Here is a 20,523-nt window from a genome sequence, read left to right on the forward strand (position 1 = left end):
CGGTTTGCTCTCTGTGTTCCGGCCGTTTTAGCCGTGGGGCTCATTTTATCAAAAAAAAAAAAAAAAAAAATTGCCAGTTATCTGATGATGAATATTTCCTAGTACTGTAGGTGAATCTTTCTTTTAGATATACTGGTGAGGTATTCATCTTGTCATTGTAATGCTGTTAAGCTTACATGATTAATAGCTTGTATACATTATGTTTGAGAAGGTAAATTAAGCAAAATTTGCTTTGAAAGAGGAGAACCTTATAATCTTTAGTATTGTCCAAATTTGTTTAGATTATTATTATTTTGTTTTTTATAGGTATACAAAGATCTTGATGAAAGATATTGATGTCGTGAATGGTGCTGGTCGCACAGAGAAAATGCGTTTGCAGAACATTTTGATGCAGCTGCGGAAATGCTGTAACCACCCTTACCTCTTTGACGGAGCAGAGCCCGGCCCACCATACACAACAGACTATCATCTGGTAAGATAAAAAATAGAGTCCTCTCTTTAACCCCTTAACTGTGTGGCCTCCAAATATGACCCCCCCCCCCCAAGTGCGCAGGAAATAAAATCTCTGGAAAAAATTCTTTTCTGTTTTTAAAGTGTCAAAAACCCTTCCCTGAGTAAGGATATAGTAACAGAAGGTCGAAATTGTAAGTACTTTAGCTGCTATAGGGTCCGTAAGTTCGTGCGTGACGTCATCATTCCCTGGTTGCCCATGTCATACGCCCCCGGGGCCAGAAGGGCGCTCGGAACAGGATGTGCGAGTTGCCACGATTTTTTTTTTTTGTTTTTTTTGTTTTTGTTTGAGATATATACAAGAGTTGTTACATTCTTGTACAGCCACTAGTACGCGTAGCGTTTCGGGCAAGTCCTTAATCCTATGGTCCCTGGAATACGATCCCCTGCCGCGAAGAATCGTTTTTTCATCCAAGTACACATTTTACTGTTGCGTTAAACAGAGGCTACAGTTAAGGAATTGCGCCCAGTAAATCCTCCCCGGCCAGGATACGAACCCATGACATAGAGCTCGCGGAACGCCAGGCGAGTGTCTTACCACTACACCACGGAGACTGCAAATATATTTTTGTTCATTTTCTGTGCACAGTTCTAAATACATTTTATATGCTTTTACGTGCCAATCCTATGTATAATGAACATGTACGCTATATTATGGCAGTAGAACGTCCATACTGTCTGAATACACTGTTACGTGCATGACACATGTGTACACATATCCGGCACATACTTCCATTGTATTATGCTAATTTATGTATATATACAGTCTATTTACACACTGTACACTATCACACACTATATACATTCACCATGAACACACTCAGAACTCTGCGAGTGTCAGGTTCCACACCCTCACTCCTCCAACATCCAGTCTCGCCCTCACTCCTCCAACATCTTACTCGCCAACATTGCTCCTCCCACCATACTGTTATTGTTTGTATTACAATATTTACACATGTTATGTATACCTATACATGTTTTATTCACCAGAACTATGCAAGTAAGCCGGTATTGTGATCAAATTTTACAGTGGCAACCATACACTGCATGAGAAATCAAACAGCAGCCAGCAGACGACGCTACGATCACGTCACCTCCCTCACGAAAATAGCTCCTTCCACCATACTCCTGTTGCTGTTACTATACTATATACACACATTGTATATACCCATGTACAAATGTGTTCACCATAACGAACCACTAAGCTAGTATGATGAGCAAAACAAGAGTGGCTGCCACACAGTGAGGCTACCTCGATTCTCTCCCTTGCTCTCTCACCACAATTACTCCTCCCACAATACTACGCACAGTGCTTATTATCACCACAGTACTGGTCACTAAATCCTGTAAATACATAATTGACCACAAGTTTATTTTGTAAAGGAATCTAAGAAGTCGTTTGAAGATTCCTAGATGGACGAAATAATGTTGTGGTGCAGTGTCTAGCGCTGTGAACATCGTGAACAGCATTGAATCACTAATATTTGAACATTGTACACAGTCATTATCACACTCAAGCTCTTCTGTAATACTATCATGGCTAAATAATACAAGTTATAACTGGCCTCGGGCCGGGCTTGGGGAGTAGAGGAACTCCCAGAACCCCATCAACCAGGTATATTTTGACATTATTAGGCGATGCTGTGGTCACAAGCTGAACAGCAGTGCTGTGAGCTCATGCTGCGTGCACCGGCCTTGGTTGCTCACTCACTACTGAGGCTCTCACACCCGGGAATGTAGGCCACGATTTTTTTAAAGATGGCGTCTGTTTACAAGAGCCCTGAGGAAGCTGATGTGAACCCCATGTAGCCGCGGGAGTTTTTAATGGAACGTGAAAAATACAAATACTCGGAGGTGCGTAGTGCACCCCAGACGTGGGCCTGCAGGCGTGTTGCACAGTTAAAGGGTTCAAGTAATACAGGTCATAAATTGTATAAATGCTTTAGAAAATTATGTAGGTTTTTGATATTAGATATGTACTAATGTATCAGTGGTATCAGGCTATTTTTATAGTACAGTGTAAATATTGGAAAAGCTTCATGTGTGTGTGTGTACTCGTCTAGTTGTGCTTGCAGAGGTTGAACTTTAGCTCTTTGGTTCCACCTCACAACTGACAATCAACTGGTGTACAGGTTGCTGAGCTTATTGGACTCTATCATATCTACATTTAAAACTGTAAATGGAGGCTGCCTCCACCACATCACTGCCTAATGCATTCCATTTGTTAATTACTAGGACACTGAAAAAATTATTTTTGATGTCTCTGTGGCTGATATAAATTATAAGTTTCCACATGTGTCATCTTGTTCATGTTTAACCCATGCTAAATGGTGTACCCTTATCTACCCTGTGAATTCCTCTGAGAATTTTATAGGGGTGATCATGTCACTCTTATCTCTTGTCTTCCATGGATGTGAGGTTTAATTCCTGTAACCTTTCTTCGTAACTTACACCTCTCGGCTCTTGAGACTAGTCTGGTGGCATACCTCTGAATCTTCTCTAACGTTGTCTTGTGTTTAACTCTGTATGGACTGGAGCTGCATATTCCAGGAGTGGTCTGACATATGTGGTAAATGATTCCTTGTACAAGTTTCTAAGGGCAATTCTTGTTGGCCAACCTGACATATGCTGCAAATGATATCCTTTTGATATGGGCTTCTGGGAACAGATTCAGTGTAATATCAACCCCCAGATCTTTCTCTCTACCTGATTCTTGAAAGATTTTATCTCCTAGTATGATACTAGATAGTATCTTGTGTTCAGCCTCCTGGCGCCTTCACCAATTTTTGTTTCCCTTCCCTTCTATGGTTCCCTTCCCCTCTCCCTGCACCTCTTTCTTACATCTGCTGCCTGGATTCTCTCGTTCTGGGTGAAGATCAGGTCTAATAGACTTGGTGTATCCTCCTTCTCTTGTGTCTTTCGCTAATTTTGCTCCCCACGTTTCTTCCTCATCATGGGGCTTCCTCAATTCTCAATCAATCTCTCTGTGATTTAAAATTAAGACCAACAGTTTTCCTCTCATTGTGTGAGCTGCTGTTGCTGCCCTCTACAGTTCATCTATACTTGCCTCGTGGTTGTCATATTCCTGTCTGGGTCTTCTTCTGTTTGGTAAGCGATTGTAGGTGACCAAGACCACAGTCCTCTTCAGTTCTGCTGTCAGTTCAAATTATGGAGCTTGTGTATCCGTCACGTCTCCAATTTTCCAGTACCTCAAACTTCCATTTCTGCTTTATTAGGAGTGGTAAACCCTCCCCCTCCTTCTCCCTGTCTGTCAATTCTTTCTTTATCACTTTGTATTCCCCCCCCCTATAAAAATGGCATCCATGATCATATTAGTTTTTTAGTTTCTAATATTGCAATTATGTCAGTTTATTTCATTAACTCCTTTTTATTTCCTCCATTTTAATGATACCTCATCAGCATTGATGTACCTTACCATAAGACTTCTTGGAAACTGTTACCAGAGTTCACATAGCTCTTCTATTTGGTTCCCCTTGGTGTATGCTGCAAGTGAGAGATAGATGCAGTTCTACAATAAGTGGTTGTGGAGTGGGAAGTGTCCGGTAATAAGGAGGATGACGAGAGGCAGAGGGGCTCTGAGAGACAAGGGTCTAGGGTAGAGAGAGTCTGAGAGGCAAAGAGGGGTCTGGGCAACAAAGGAGGTCTGAAGAGCATAGTGGAACATTTACCTCGACTGACCATGTTGTGATCTAGTCATCCAGAGCATGTACCTGGGAACACCCACCGCACGTGTTTGAATCCTCATCACGGCTCCTATGGATTTTCTCATTGATGCAGTCATATTAGTGTGATTTCTCTGTGTATTCTCAAATTTGTTGGTATAACAGCAGCTTCTCGCACACACGTGTGACGTGATCCTCTGGTGACAGTTATTCAGAGCCTCCCCTAGATATCTTTCTTTGTCAAAGGCCTTTGGTATCTTTTCACATTATTTACTGGATGAGTGGAGCTTGTTTTCTGCCTATTCCACATTCCATTATGTATTATTTATTTACATTAAATTCCATTTGCCACGTATTGCTTCATTCACTTATTTGTCTCGGTTATTTTGAAGGGCATGGTAATCATCAAAGTCTCTAGTAACTTAGCATTATCTGCAAACATATTTATATAATGCTGATTCACCTCTGGTAGATTATTTATATAGACAGTGAACATTACTGAGGACTGAGTACAAGGACTGAGCCTTTTGGTGCTCCTCTAGTGACATTCCTCCAGTGTGATACACTGCCTCTGATCACTGCTCTCGTTGTTTATTGGAAAAATGTTCATGCAAATTTGTCTTTGGACTCTAGCTTCCAAAACAACCTCTTGTAGGATTGTGGCAAAGATTTATAAATTTGTTTTCAAGGACCAGGTAGATGCAGTGTTGTTTTTGAGAGTAGATATGTAAGGAATAAAATATCTTAAATATAATGTATGTAGAGTGTAAAAGTAAATAAGCTACAAGATTTACAAGAGCCTACTGAGATTAGTCATGTTGAATGAATGGATGATGAGAGACTGGTAAAGAAAATGGATTCAAGTAAATTTGTGGACATGAAGAAAGAGTGGTCGAGACAAAAATGGGTGGATGTGGTGAGCGCGTGAGAAGGCAAGAGTTGAGTATAAACTACACATGTGCTATGTTAAGGCAGAAAATGGTGGAGGGGGGGGGGGGTAGCTGTTTGTAAGGATGAATGCATTTGTTTATAATAATAAAAGGTTATTGTTCATGTAATCTTACAAAGTGGTGAGATGTAGGGTGTGGATGCCTTCCAGTGTGTAGTGGTGCTCATTCATCCATGATGCTAATAATGTCATTCATATAATGGATGGATGAGTGATATTTCTCTCCTTTTTTTCAAATATTGTAACCTTTTATTATATTGTGATCTTTTTTTCTCGTTGGTGATGCGTGATGTCCTTGTGAAGGTGGGGTACAGGGTGGTGATAGTGTATGGATGGATGTTTCCCAGTGCAGTGATTGTTACATTTATTGTTCTATTTTGACAGGTGGAGAACTCTGGCAAAATGATAGTACTTGACAAGCTGCTTCCCAAGCTTAGGGAAATGGGGTCACGAGTCTTGCTCTTTTCCCAAATGACACGCATGTTGGATATCTTGGAAGACTATTGTGTTTGGCGCAAATATTTGTATTGTCGTATTGATGGACAGACTGCACATGAAGACCGCCAAAGGCAGATTGATGAATATAATATGCCTAATTCGTGAGTACTGTGTATTAGAAGACTGGTTCGATGCTTATTTGTTCATGTTCTTTTTATTTTTAAAGTTTGGCTAGCCTTATGCCGCTTATACAGTATATCATAAAATCTGCTCGTGTGTTGTTTATTTAATGAGTAAAATGGATTACTGTGCTGTAATGCAGTAATTATCCTCATTTTATCAACAGAGACAAGTTCCTATTCATGTTATCAACTCGTGCTGGCGGTCTAGGTATCAATCTGGCTACAGCAGATATCGTCATCCTTTTTGACTCTGATTGGAACCCACAGATGGACTTACAGGTTCATATGCTGTATTTTAAATTAATTTATTCTCTTAAAGCTGGTTTAAGAGAATTTTGTCCAATGAATATATTCACTTCTGTGAGTGTACATACTTCTTCTGGCAGGTTTTATACTTTTTCTGTGAGAAACCAGCTTGGTACATTGTTCTTTACATGCAGGCTATGGACAGAGCACATCGTATTGGGCAAAGGAAGCAAGTAAAAGTGTTTAGATTTATTCAAGAAAACTCCATGGAAGAAAAATTAGTGGAACGTGCAGAGGTCAAACTCCGTCTGGACAAGATGGTCATCCAACAGGGTAAGGCAGGATATAATGTTGAGTACCCTGGTATGTACCTGCAGTTTCCGTTCCTTTGTCACGTGTGGTGTGATTGACGTAATGAAGATGTAAGTTAAGTATAGATGGTTATTAACCACCGTGCTGCGCCGAGTTTATTGTGAAATTCCCCCGGTGCGCATGAAATAAAGTGTTCTCAAAAAATTCTTTTTTCTTCATAAAATGATAAATTCCCTTCCCTGAACATGTCTATGTAAAAATAAATACCAAATTCCACTCACTTTGACTGTGGGGACGTGGACAAGGTGCGCTGTGACGTCATCAGGGCCTGGTCGCCCGTGCATGAATCGCCCAGACACGGTCACCTGGGCCATTCAATCACCGGGTGTTGCCACAAATATATTTTCAATTATTTGTTCTATGTATTTCCAATGCGGTTTTATTTGTTTTTATCGTATATGATGCATTTTTGTGTCCTTTACAATATGTATACAGTAGAACGTTCATAATGTTCCATGGAACTGTGATACATGTGTCAGTAATGTGTCCACAAAAAATGATTATTGTTGCAATATTACTTGTTAAAAATTCACTGAAATTACAATATGTACAGTTTCACACACTGTATTACACACTCAGTACTTCGGAAGTGAGTAATAATCAATGAAGTTGTCCATGGTGCACAGTGCGACTTCGCTGTCGTTGCACCAGGTACAGATAGATTTTCGCTTCCTGTTTCTTCATTCTGTGTGCTTGCAAATAACGCACTCACGTACACCCTTGGCTTTAGAACTTGTAGGTTGTATGTAGCCAAGCTTGTAAAGCATAAGGTAGTATTGAAAAGATTATAGGAAAAGATCAATTTGTAAGGTAGTCTTGAAAAGATCGTTTTGTGTGGTCCCACACAGGAAGAGATTCAGCTAGCCTCAAAGAGTGTCCATCAGTCAGGAAGAGATTCAGGTATTCTTGAAAATATCTATGGAAAATACCACAATGGAAGCCGCTAACACTGTTCATCTATGCTACATGTATCAGATGCATCATCACTGAACACAGAAAATGATTCATCTATGTATCCTCTAAATAAATTGGAGATAGCATAGGATTGCAAGGGTGACGCTCTGAGCTACAACTGAATACGCTCTCTGTATCGTTCTCATAGGGGCTGTATCACTTGCATCCGACCTTTGTGTTAGGTCCTTATTGCGCCTAGCTTCACCAATATTATGACCCTTATGTTCTTCAAACAATAAGGTTTGAATTTCACTGACAGTGTGTTATCTTTCAACACCACGTCAGAGAGGTGTTTGGGAGCCAGAGGCGCGTGCGCCACCCATGGTTGCTCACTCGGTACTAACCCAGCCAGCAGCTCTAGGGCATTCTGGGAATTTTTTCCAAGATAGCTGCCTCTCACTGGAGGTCCTAAGAGTCCATTTCGTGCACAACCAACCTTGTACAAATTTAGAATGGGTAAGGAAAAATAAAAAATAGTTTTCTCGGTTGGCGCAGTTTCCCGCCGACCGAGAATACTCGGTTGGCGCAGTTAAGTGGTTAATATGTTAAGAAATGTTGGTTTGAAAAATTTGATTCATATCAGGTGTTGGAAGTATTTGCTCTGTCAGTTTATATACAGTACTGTATACAAGTGTTTTGTAGTGAGGATTTGTTTGTCAAGTGCTTTGCAGCATGGTATGAGAGAGATGGCAAGGGGTCTGCAGGGACAGTTGCACAGGGTGTCCCATAAGTCTCCTCACACCAGTGCCCAGGTAATTGCTGACTGGATACCGTGTCTGCTTTTGTGAATCAACTATAATGGTAGACACATTGAACACATCCTATGCAGCAAATAAAATAATGAAGTAAAAATTAAATTGGTTTTGTTAGTACATCCTGTGGTTACAGGCACGTGGGATACCCTGTGTGTAGTTTTTCATAATGGAGTATATTAATCGACTTGAGAATGGTCCAGGACGGACCGAAACGTCGTCGTCCCTTCAATTTCTAGTGTGTGGTCGGTCAACATACTTCAGCCACGTTATTGTGACTCATCGCCTGCATATGGAGTATATTAGCCTTTTGAAATTTTCATCCATCCTAATGAGGAGCTCCAGTCCGAGTATTTGTTTATTTGATTGTTTTATGAATCATCTCCGATAGAATTTGAGTGTGTTTTCTCAGGTCGCTTGATGGATAACAAAACTAACGCATTGGCCAAGGACGAGATGCTGGCGATGATAAGACACGGTGCCAACGAGGTGTTTAAAGGGAAAGATGACGAGTTTACAGATGAAGACATTGACTCCATCATTGGAAGGGGAGAAGAGAAGGTGATCATTAGTGTCACCTCTTGTTGTAACCCCAAGTGTGCCTTCATGTATTCATTTTCAAAGTAGATTATAGTAAGGAATAAGACTGTATTGTGTTGTTAAAAAACTTTTGCCCCAATGTTCAGGGTCACCGACTATGTAAAGAGTAACAAAAATAGAAACTAGCCATTGCTTGTAGAGCCACATGATGGGTGAGGCACAGTATATTGTTTACGTGCTAGTTCACTGCCTGCTTGCTCACCTCCAAACACTTGCAAGTTTTCATAATGTGATATTTGCCTCTTGACAAAAAAAATACTAATTGGAAAAGATACACTATTTTGATCAGTTGTTCTTGTAGTTATACAAATTGACTGCTAACATTTCACTTGAGTAAGTTCATGTTGTTTTCAATTGTTTAGGGTTGAGTTTAGTTACCAGTGAACTAACAAGCAAATGTTGTACCTGACCCTGGTGGTGAGGATGTAGGGATCATTTACTCTACGCTACTCTACACTAAGTTAGTCAACTCGGACAAATGTTGCATGAAGCGATCCCAAGCTGCACAAGATAGTTTTATGCCATTTTAAATTACACTAAAATAATTTGAAATTTGAAAAATGAAGCTTATATACGTGTAATGATTAATTTTGAATGTTATATTATCATGTTTTCTGTATCTGCAAGTGATGCTTTACTGTTCTTAACTATCTTAGGAGTTAAATTATAATATATAGTTAACTGGTGCAAATGCTCATTACTGACATTTACATACACACACAGACAGAAGAGTTGAACAAGAAGCTAGAAGCTCTTGGGGAGTCGTCGCTTCGCCAGTTCACACTTGATGTCCCCACTAATTCAGTCTACCAGTTTGAGGGCGAAGATTACAGGTTTGTTTACTTTATATTACATTTCTAATGATGGGCAGCCGAGTTTCAATTCAGTGTATCTCGTTAGAATTACCTCTAAATATTATGTTGAAATTTAGATGAGCGGTAATGTGCATGACAGGTGTCTTTGTGCACCTTCAAATGATTGATGATTATGGTTTGATAATACAATTTAGCCATGGTGTAGCAGAAAGGTCTCAAAGTTGGGTGTGGTTCCTTCCCACTACTCATCCATAGGATGGTCATGTGTTACAGGGAAGGTTGAAGCTACTGTATGGATAGCCTCTGACTCTACTTCACATCTATTTTTTGTCTATTTAGTTTTCTTGGGGAATCCCCCCCCCCCCCCTCAGTGGCTCCCTACAGCTATGTTGCTGAGATTGTTCCACCTAAAGAGTCATACCAGTCAAAGGCCTACTGGGGACCAAGACATACTTGGCTGGCCTCATTTAGGGCTCTTGGTCGGTGTCACTGTGCCTGCTGTCAGTGGCTTTGCTCCGTCTGCAGCTTCGTCACCATCGGGTGTTAAATCGGCCTCGTTCATTGGTCAGGTGGTTGTTAGGGAGCTTGAACTAGCCCCAGGCCCTAGTGGTTTTCCCGCTGGCCAAGGTTTGGCTCGGGGTGTTGTACTGGATTCTCCGGTTCTGCCATTCTGCTGTTCTCTGGACTACTGAGTTTGGCCCTGCCTGCCATTCATTGGCTCTTGCTTTGCCAGTTTCCTCTTTGGGCTTTTTGGGGTTGGGCTCAATGGTACCGCTCTCCTCCATTGCTCAATGTGTTCATGAATGCCTCGTCTCTGGGTTAGGGCTTTGTGAACTGCCCTCGCCAAGCCACCTATGGTCGGTGGTGGGATCTGTTCCTTCGCCCGTACAGTACGATGCATGAGCACAGTACTCAGCTATGTGGTATGCCCTGAAGAGGAATTGGCTTCCTCTGGGCTCTGTGCTCCAGCTTCACTCTGTTCCCTGGTGGTTCATTGCCTGTACTAAGTGGAAGGGGTTACTTCAGTCCCTTTCCCTGTGGAGTTGGACCTTTTGTATTGCTTGTCTTCTGGCTTCTTAGGGTTTGGGTGTGTGTAACATTCTTGCAGATGGTTTGCCTCACTTCTGTCCCATTTTCATGGAGTGGACCATTAACAATGCATTCTTACGTTGGTTTTGCGAGATGTACGGTTGCCCCATGGTAGATATTTTAACATCGATGTGGAATCATTGCCTTCCCTCCTACGTGGCTCTGTTCCATGATTGTGAGGCTTTGATGGTAGATGTCTTTTTGTTGGGCTGGTCGAGGTGGAGTGCATTCACCTCTTTTCCCCAGTTTGGTTGTTGTTTTGGGTGTTTTAAATATTAGTCCTACACAGGAGAGTAATTCTTGTGGCTCCCTGGTGGCCAGTTCAGCCTTGGCACTTTTGGCTCGGTGTCCAAACCTAGGTATTTTTCCATGGCTCCACCTCTTTCAGCGAGGTACTTCACAGGTTCGACCTTCTCTTCTGCTCTTCACGCCTGGAGTGTTTTATGAGGGCCTATCGCCATTTGTAAGGCGATCAGATGGCTGGGATGTTGGTCTCCCACCTGCATCTTTTTTTTTTGCAGCAGTTCTATGAAGTTGACTGGCATCAACATTGTAAAGTTACCTGGTTCACATTTTGTATTTATTGTGGTAATCTTCATCATCTTTCTTCACTTTCTGTCAGGGTAGTCCTGTCATTTTTGTCTTGTTGTTTCTCGACAAGCATCTCGTGCCCAGTACTGTTCCCTCTTATCGTTCACCATTGGCAGAACTGCTGCTGCTTACATTCAGTGTTGACATTGCTCCACAGGTTGTCTCGTGCATTTTTTGCCTCCAGTCTGTTCATGCTCCTCCTGAACTATCTTGAGGTTATCTTGAGATGATTTTGGGGCTTAGCGTCCCCGCGGCCCGGTCCTCGACCAGGCCTTATTTTTGCTACACATCCCCCAGGAAGCAGCCCATAGCAGCTGTCTAACTCCCAGGTACCTGTTTACTGCTAGGTGAACAGGAGCATCAGGGTGAAAGAAACTCTGACCCATTTGTTTCCGCCTCTGCCGGGAATCGAACCCAGAACCTTAGAACTACGAATCCCAAGCGTTGTCCGCTCAGCCATCAGCCCCCCCCCCTTTTGGTAGCTGGTTTGGTATCTTGAGAAAGTTTTGGGATTTCTCTCCTCACCTCAGTTTATCATTTTCCCTTTGTCCCGTGATGGATTTCTTAAGGTGGTGTTCTTATTGGCCCTCTCCTCTGGCTGCCATGTGGGGCAGGAACTTCAAGCTCTTCTCTGGTGGTGGGGGTTTTGCTCCTTTGGCCTTGGTGGCCATTTCATTAATTTGCAGCCTTCTTCTTCTTTTCTGGCTAAGAATGAGTCGGCTGGCTTTAGGATGGGGTTCTTTAGCGATTGGTGCTTTGTTGATCCAGCTGGGGGATGCATCATTTGTTGTGTCCGGTGGCTGCTATCTGTGGGCTACCGGTTCTGCCTGGGTTGACATGTTGCGGGTTGATCCTCCTTCCTTGGTTCCTTGTTCCCTATCCCTTCCCTTGGTTGTGGTTTCCAAGGTCGTCAACAGTGTAGCCAGCCTGCGGTCTGCCTCAATCCCACAGTGCTCACAATTATGCCGCTTTGGCAGCGGTCTTTTCCAACATGTCCTGGGATGATATTTGGGCTTAAGGGTTTTGATATTCTAACAAGGTTCTGGCAGCCTGCCAATTAGTTAATGTTTCAGGTCCCAGGTAGTCATGTGTTGCTTTAGACCTTTGCACCCTGTTCTGGCTTCTGCCTTGGCGATGGCAGAGGTATATGCCCCCCCCCCCTCCCGGTATACCCTTGAAGTGTAAATTGCAATGCCGAATGGTTGAATCAATGTCACCTGTCAGTCGAAATTAATAAGCCTTGTGGAGAATAAACACCCTGATAGATAATTGGGGAGCCTGCTCCAGGAGTCCCACAGGAAGGCAAATATCAGCCCCAAGCCAGCCCATACAGGGAACACTGAGTAGTCAAGGCAAAATCCAAAACAAGTTTAGGAGGCAAAAAGCCTCCTCAACTTGTACCCATATGGGCAAAAACTAAAATCTTCCAGTGCCCTCCAACGGAACAGAAGCCAGTCCTGAGGGCATACCAGGAGCCCACCAAGACCCACAAACTCCTGGCACTTTTCAGCCAAGCTAGCACTGGACACCGTCTTCCCGCCCAAAGAACCAACCTGAAAACTTGCAAAATCTCTCGACTTTTCTGTGACCCCAACGGATATGTGCACCAGGCGTCGCAACAATCTGGGCCATTGAATAGGAATGCCAGACAGCAGTATTGAGATCCATTGGGTAAAATTGCATGAAGTAATGTGATCTAGAAGCTCTCAGGTGGAGCAGGTGTCGAGACGTCTGCTCATCATTCAGGTTCAACCAGGAGAATCTTGAATGTAATGAGATGCCTAATTCTGGTAGATCCCTGGAGGCTCCTCGATTTCCGCCCTTCCCTACAGGTTCGTCAGTTTGTTGTCAGTGGGTTGTTTATCAGCCCCAGAACTGATCCTGGGAGTTGCCTGGGGCTGGGCTACTTGGTGGCAGCTATTGGTACTAAAATATTCAAGCTAGTTATGAGTGAATTTATTGTTTCCTTTGAATTGTTCGCAGAGTTGTTTAGTTGTTTCGAGTCTTCATTTTCTGTGAACTCTGCAGTAATCTAAAACTTTGCTGGCTATCTGGATGCTTTCCTGGTGGCATGGAGAACTGTCACTCACTCTCTCCACCTTTGTGGCCCAGGTTCTGGCTCTGGTCCCCAGTAGGCTAAACAGAACTCTCATGACTGATGTGTGACCCCTTTAGGTGGACCAATTTCAGCTTGATAGCTTCAGAGAGCCACCAGGGCATTACCAGAAAGAGGTGTTTCATTATATTTAACACTAGGTTTTTATGGCTCATTTTACAATTAAAAGCATGATGTGCAGTTGATTTCTCACTTAAAAGCATGACAAATGTAGTGATTTCACTATTAAACAGCAAGACATACCTTTTGGCTTTCAGAAATAAGCAAAAAGCAATAGTTGGCATGTGGATTGAGCCACCAAAACGAGAGAGGAAGGCCAACTATGCTGTGGACGCGTATTTTAGGGAAGCACTCAGGGTGTCCGAACCCAAAGCCCCAAAGGTAGGTGTCCAAAACATTCATTGATTTGGGTGGCTTGATAATCATTTAATCTTGAATGTTGTGTATGTGTGCTTTTAATTTTTTTATTAATGAACATTGTAATTTTCTGGGAAGTAGTAGAATGTTTGTTATCTACAGTTCCCTGCATTCATGGAACATGGAAAGTGTAAGAATAGATGAAAATAAATTTACAGAAATAGAAAGAAGGCAAACAATATGTGAAATATATTTAATGGAAGGCCGGGCACAATGTCCTTTATGTGTTCCTCTGATGATCTACTATCCAGAACCACCCCTAGTTCTCTGTCTTTTTCAGAGTTCTCTAATGCCTTTCCACATAATTTGTAGGTTGTATTTGGCCTATTTTCTCCTATTCCACATTCCATAACACGGGTATATGGCCAAAATGCTTCCAAAACAAATAAGGTCAATCTTGACTAAGTAAGGGTCACAGAATGGAAATGATTAAAATTGTTGATTAGCTCAAGGTTTCATCCACGACGAGTATTAAAGCTGTTTTACTGCATAATGGAAGCAATTTGCCATCAATTCCATTAGGTTGTGCAGCCCATGTGAGGGAAACTTACGACAACATAAGGCAGCTTTTGAGATGCATAAATGATGGCCAACATCAGTGGCAGCTCTGTGGTGACCTGAAGGTTGTTGCTCCTGTGATGGGTCTGGCAGGATGGATACACAAAGTACAGTATGTACTGTTGTTGTCTTCGTGAGTGGGAGAGTCATGCGAGAAATTCCCATGGTGTAGTGGAAAGTCCCCGTGGTGTAGTGGTAAGACACTCGCCTGGCGTTTCGCAAGCGCTTTGTCCTGGGTTTGTATCCTGGCCTGGGAGGATTTACTGGGCGGCAATCTTTAACTGTAGCCTCTGTTTACGCAACAGTAAAATGGGTACCTGGTTGTTAAACAATTTGGCGGGGTTGTATTCCAGGGAACATAGGATTAAGGACTTGCCTGAAACGTTATGCATGCTAATGGCTGTACAAGAATGTAACAACTCTTGTATATAGAAATAAATAAATAAAATAAAATTCCCATATTGTCATTAAAGACTTGCCACTTCGTCCATAATTGGAGCTAAAATGAATAATGTTCAGCATCCATCATGTGTTGAATAAAGGAAGATTTTGTTATCCTCACACATAAAACAATACCTGATCAGTAATTTTAATTATTATTATTATTGATGATTGGTCTGCTTGTCTTCAGAAGCAGACAACTTTTACAAAATTGTTGACCAGTATAACATGGCATTTATTTACAATGAATTCCATATGTCATGTTGCTCCAGTTATTTTGTCCAGGTTATCTTAAAGGGCATGACAATTGCCTAAGTCTCTTATCTTCCCTAGTAACTTAGCATCGTCAGCAAACACGTTCCTATAGTTCTGTATTCTTTCTGGTAAATCGTTTATATAGATGATGAATGTTATTGGTTCACAGGCATAAGTCATGCCAGAAAAGGAGGAAAGAAAGCGGACCTTGTCCTAGTGGACCAAACTCTCACAAGTCAAGCCTGGCCTCGGGCCGTGCTTGGGGAGTAGAAAAACTCCCAGAACTCCATCAAGCAGGTATCAAGCAGAAGTACTTTGCTGCACTTTCCCTGTGATTGTCACACTCAGACAACAAGGACCCCAGCATCTTCCTGAAAGATCTATCCCCCAAGGTCCCCAAGGGGTGATGGGGTAGAGTGGGGAGCTCAACTGATGGACCTCTGCAGGTGTTTTACACTTGGCCAGCTGCGTGGTTTCACAGGGCGTCTTGTCATCTTCCTTAGCAAATCGTCTCTAACTCGTCATTCGGGGCAAATGAGTTCCCACATTCGGTTCACACCATAAACTCTTCTCAAATCACCTCTTGTCACATCTCGTACAACCACACAAACATCAATAGGAAGCTAAGATGCTTCTTTCTTCTTATGGGCTTACTCAGGTACCTAGGCCATGGTACTATGCTGACACTGGCACTGCAGGATCTCATCAGTGTTCTGGACAAATGGCTTTGTGTCTGGAATTAATTACCCACAGTGTACAAGAAATTTGAATTTGCTATAACTCGTCCTCTTCAGGTTCAATTAAATAACAGAGAAAGGAGGGACACTAAAATGAAGTTCATAAAATATAGTGTACTGTAATTAAGAAAAAGTAGATTACACATTACAATAATAGCCTCTTCTCAAAAATGGAATTGAAGTGCCCAACTGACTCAGAACTCACTAATGGCTGCCTTTGGCCATTTGAACTCAAATTCTTACATTATTCACAAACCCCCTTCTTTAGTCACAAAAGAAATGAAAGAGCAAAACTTAAATCAACATTAATGAGGCTTACTTCACTTGGCAAGTATTTGAAAATATCCAAACCAATGAACTAATATCACTACCTTTTGCTAGTCAACTCAGAAATCAATTAACAGTAATTATAGACAAAAGACCCATCAAAGTCAATAGACATTCAGATAAATACGCATTGATCATAAATTGTTCCATGGAACAATATTACTTCAGTGGGACATGAGGTGGGAACTGTTACTTAACTAACAACAGATCCTTGGTTCCGATCATCTGACCGTCCATTACACATTTCTTGCTGTGGTGCAGAGTCACGGAGTGCAGAGAAATCATAGCTCCTCCACCACCACTCATCACTTGATGATAGTATATGAAGGAGGAAGCAGTAGAAGGTGATGATACATTGGGGGCAGAGAATGATGAACTAACTTCAGTGTTACTGGCTACTTCAGACTGCTAAAAATTTGAGTTTTGTCCTTAATATAAACAGACACATTTCCAAGACTCATTTTCAGAAAAATTTGAGAAGTCTCATCTTGTTTCCCTCTGTCTTATTGGCAATGTTTACTGAACGAACTCTAAACTACAACCTGTCTCATGATGGACATGTACTAGCAGAACCTGATTATAGAGATTTCACCATTATCTTCACTTAACCTCATGGCCCCAAGTTCGGTAACTTACTTTCAGAGTTAGTGCAGTTACTCCAGGTGTGAGAAAGTGCATGATGCTCAGAATAAAAATGAACCATTCAATTTTGTTTTAACTATGCCCAGTGTGGGTTTCTCGGGGCATTAACGTGCTTTTAGTTTTGTGACCATCTACAAAAATCTTCAAGTCATTCTGAGTCAAATTAAAGGAGTTACCATTAGCACAAGTTTCCCATGCTCTATGAGCAAAGTTTACACAGTGAAATTTAAAAGTTTAACTTGTCACACAAAGGATCTCTATCAGCAGAACCTTACTGTAAAGAGGTATGACCATTGCCAATTTCTTCAATGTCCCAGCTTCTCAACATGTGTGCTTACCTATCACTGACTAAGGGGACGTGAGATCTTGCTCTGTATGCTTTATGAATTGGCTATTATTAATAATAATTTCTTTTATATACGTCTGAAATTATCAATATAATGCAAAATTAGACTATCTTGGGTACAAGAATACTGGTGATTTGGGCAGAAGAGGTCAGCTGCTCCATCCCTGCAAACAGACGACATATTGGTCTGTATTATTGCCTTGTTAAAAAGTTGTTACATTTTGTTATAAAGTTTTTATGACATGTTAGAAAATTGTTACAACTTGTTCTAACATTGCAGCAATGTCATTGAAATTGAAATTGAAATTGAAATAAGTTTATTGAGGTAAAATACACACAAAGGGATGAGGTAGCTCAAGCTATTCTCACCCCATTCAGTACAACGTGTTAATATATACATATACACACATCACAAATAAACACATTACCAAACATTTTGAGAGGTAAAAATATACATTTCCTCCTTCACAAGTAGTATGTTATCAGACGTACACACAAATACTTTTATGACCTAGGTATACTGTATAGACAAATTGCAAGACACCTGCAGATAATTCAACAAAATATTACAATCTTGGTGCAAAATTCTTATATCTCTCAAGAATATCATCAACCTTTCCGTTGTGACACATCCAGGCTATTTGTTCAGGAACAGTCCTTATCTCAGTGTTTCTATATACACTAATCAACGGACAATCAAGAATATAATGGGCAAGGGTGTGAGACCTTAACATACCACATAGTTTACACTTCGTGCAATGTCATAGTTTTGTCATGTTTGCCAGGATACCACCATTGACCATGCAAACTTATTTGCAGCACTCCTTACCCATGTGGACATGCAGATTTATGCAGATGGTGTTGGGACTGTGTACATATCAACCTGTGATACCTACATTGACTTCAGTATCGGTCATGCTGGTGGCATTGCCATTTATATGGGCATTAGCCAAAACCAGGGATGAAAGTGCCAAGAGTTGTCTCAAGAAACTAGGATTCTAAGCTCATCAAAACAACAGGAAGTGCCAAAGGCTGTCAACTACCTTTTACCGTGTCTCGGTTTGGCATTGCAGAAAGAACGAGCAAGCTGTATATGGTTCCTCCATATTTTGTGTGGAGCTTGAACATGACAACATGTGGCTATTATCCTTATGTAATAAAGTTTAAGGTAAAATAATAAAAATGAGGGGTGGTTAGAGGGAAGACACAATGCAAGTGCATATGTGGGAGCCTCACAGGCCTTCCCTGGGTGTTGAATATTCTCTTCTCAAAGGCAAAGGGTCCCCACTAATACAACCAGAGATGGTACCCTCAAGAAAGCTAATTGGTAATGGCAGCAAACATGTTATTGTGATTGTGTATTTTCCTTCAGGCACCTCGTCCACCCAAGCAGCCAGTGGTTCAGGACTTCCAGTTCTTCCCTCCCAGATTGTTTGAGTTGCTGGATAAGGAGATCTACTACTACCGGAAAACTGTCAGCTACAAGGTAAGCAGATGGCAGTAACTGGCTACATGTAGAAATAATAGTGAGTCAAGTGCCTTTAATATATGATACAGGAGTAGAATTATTTGCTGGCTGAACTATTGTTTTTGGATTGTGTTCAAATACATAGTACATTAAGAGGTGGGACTAGTGAGATGAAGCTCACCTGACAATCACAGCTAGGTGAAACAATTAGAGATGAATGATACCTATTAGACAGTCAGAGGAGAGAGATTCTGAGGGGCAACATTTGCACATGATGCACAACTGATAAAAAAAAAAAGGAGTACAGTATAAAGAGTGGACATGATTATGCAATACAACAAGGTGATCTAAACAGGCTGCATGATTTCATCACATTAATGGATTAGCTAATCAAGAGGTTGACCAGTTACGGCCCACATGTGCATAAGGAAAGTATTGAAGAGTCTTGGGCCTTTGATGTTGACCGAATTCTCAGTGTGTCTCTTGCACCTCTGCTTTTCAATGCGGGCAATTTTGCACATCCTGCCATGCCTTCTGGTCTCGTGTGGTGTTATTTCTGTGTAGATTTGGAACCCAGCCTTCTAGTATTTTCTAAGTTTAAATTATTATGTCTCTCTCCCACCTGTACTCCAAGGAATACATACTTAAAAATTTTAAGCAGTCCCAATAATTTAGATGTTTTATTGAATGGATTCTAGCAGTAAAAGATCTTTGCACACTCATCAGGTCAACAATTTCTCCAGCTATGAATAGAGCTGTTAGTGTGCAACAATATTCTGCTCTAGAGAGAACACTAGTGCATTAACCCTTTAACTGTGCAAAACATACATATACGATTTGACATAACTCAAGTTTTTAAAACTTGCACAAACACTTTCAATTTTTTGGTGCAAATAGATACCTGGGAGCTAGACAGCTGCTACGGGCTGCTTTCTGGGGCTGTGTAACAAAAAGGAGGCCTGGTCGAGGATCGGGCCGTGGGGGGACACTAAGCCCCGAAATCATCTCAAGATAACCTCAAGATAACCCAGTCTTGCCATTTGACCCTTTCTTTGAAACTCTTCCTGCATTTGTGTACACAATATTTATACTTATAATTTCCTCTAGGCTATTTAGTTTCTTCCTTAGGCAGAGTGGTAGAATAACACTTGTTAAATTAGGTAAATTTTCTGGTGCACACATTCAAACAAATTCTTTTTCCTTTCCATATCAAAGAACATTTCTTTCTGATGGTGAAAAACAAAAATAGTTTTGAATGTAATGAAACGCCATTTTCTGGCCTAGTCCCGGAGGCTCTCCGGAGCTTACCAGGCTGATATACTAATGTCAGACTTTGGCATCAGTCATGTGTATGGAGTTCTTATGGGCCTACCAGGGACCACGTGCCAGAACCTGGCCCCCCTCTAGAGAGGCAAGGGGAGCAATGGCCTATAGAAACCCCCGTGTAATTGGAAGCATTCTATGTCTACCATCGACCGGGTAGGCGATGGTAGACGGTAGATGGTAGATGGTTGCCCCTACTGCTCCTGGAGGGGCAGGAGGGGCAATGAACCCAGGGATTCAGACAGGACAAGTCCAGAATGAACCACAGGTCCTCGCAGTTCCGTTTTGGGACTGGAAACAGATGGGAGACCCATCTGAGGGACGTCGTCGTTTTGACCACGCCCAAGCGAACCCACTCAAAGATGACCTGACAGAGCGCAGGGAAAGAAGCCCGCCCCGCCAGTCCCGAACCCCAGGTAAGGGGAGGAGCCACCCAACGCCACCGGAGGCCGTGCGAAACGACCCAAAATGCCCACAAATCGTGGGACCACGCGTGAGCGAACAGCGCTAGCCTCCCCCTATCGTCCTGTCAATGGGGCAAACCGCGAAAGGGCCGGCACCCCTTGCGAGACCCAGACCCTCGCACAGAGCGAACACTGCGCTGACCAGACGAAGGCGGGTCCGAAGGAGGAGCCTAACCCGAACCTGACACTAGTGGCCAACCATGACGAGAGGAATCGCAAGTCTTGGAACGACCCTTCCGGGAAGGTCC

At 42.1% G+C, this 20,523-nt stretch overlaps 1 protein-coding gene across 4 annotated transcripts in view; it reads left to right on the forward strand.

Moving 5' to 3' along the window:
* LOC123758614 (chromatin-remodeling complex ATPase chain Iswi) overlaps positions 1–20,523 on the forward strand; it is a 103,285-nt gene that overhangs the window by 51,998 nt on the left and 30,764 nt on the right. For all 4 annotated transcript variants that reach the window (XM_045743068.2, XM_045743069.2, XM_045743070.2 and 1 more), the window contains 8 exons: positions 307–472; positions 5,527–5,741; positions 5,927–6,041; positions 6,203–6,341; positions 8,499–8,647; positions 9,410–9,519; positions 13,555–13,678; positions 18,393–18,506. In XM_045743068.2, coding sequence (XP_045599024.1) covers positions 307–472; positions 5,527–5,741; positions 5,927–6,041; positions 6,203–6,341; positions 8,499–8,647; positions 9,410–9,519; positions 13,555–13,678; positions 18,393–18,506 — 1,132 coding nt within the window. The remainder of the gene's footprint in view (positions 1–306; positions 473–5,526; positions 5,742–5,926; positions 6,042–6,202; positions 6,342–8,498; positions 8,648–9,409; positions 9,520–13,554; positions 13,679–18,392; positions 18,507–20,523) is intronic.

The sequence above is a fragment of the Procambarus clarkii genome, chromosome 31, assembly GCF_040958095.1.
Source record: "Procambarus clarkii isolate CNS0578487 chromosome 31, FALCON_Pclarkii_2.0, whole genome shotgun sequence".
Classification (NCBI taxonomy): domain Eukaryota; kingdom Metazoa; phylum Arthropoda; class Malacostraca; order Decapoda; family Cambaridae; genus Procambarus; species Procambarus clarkii.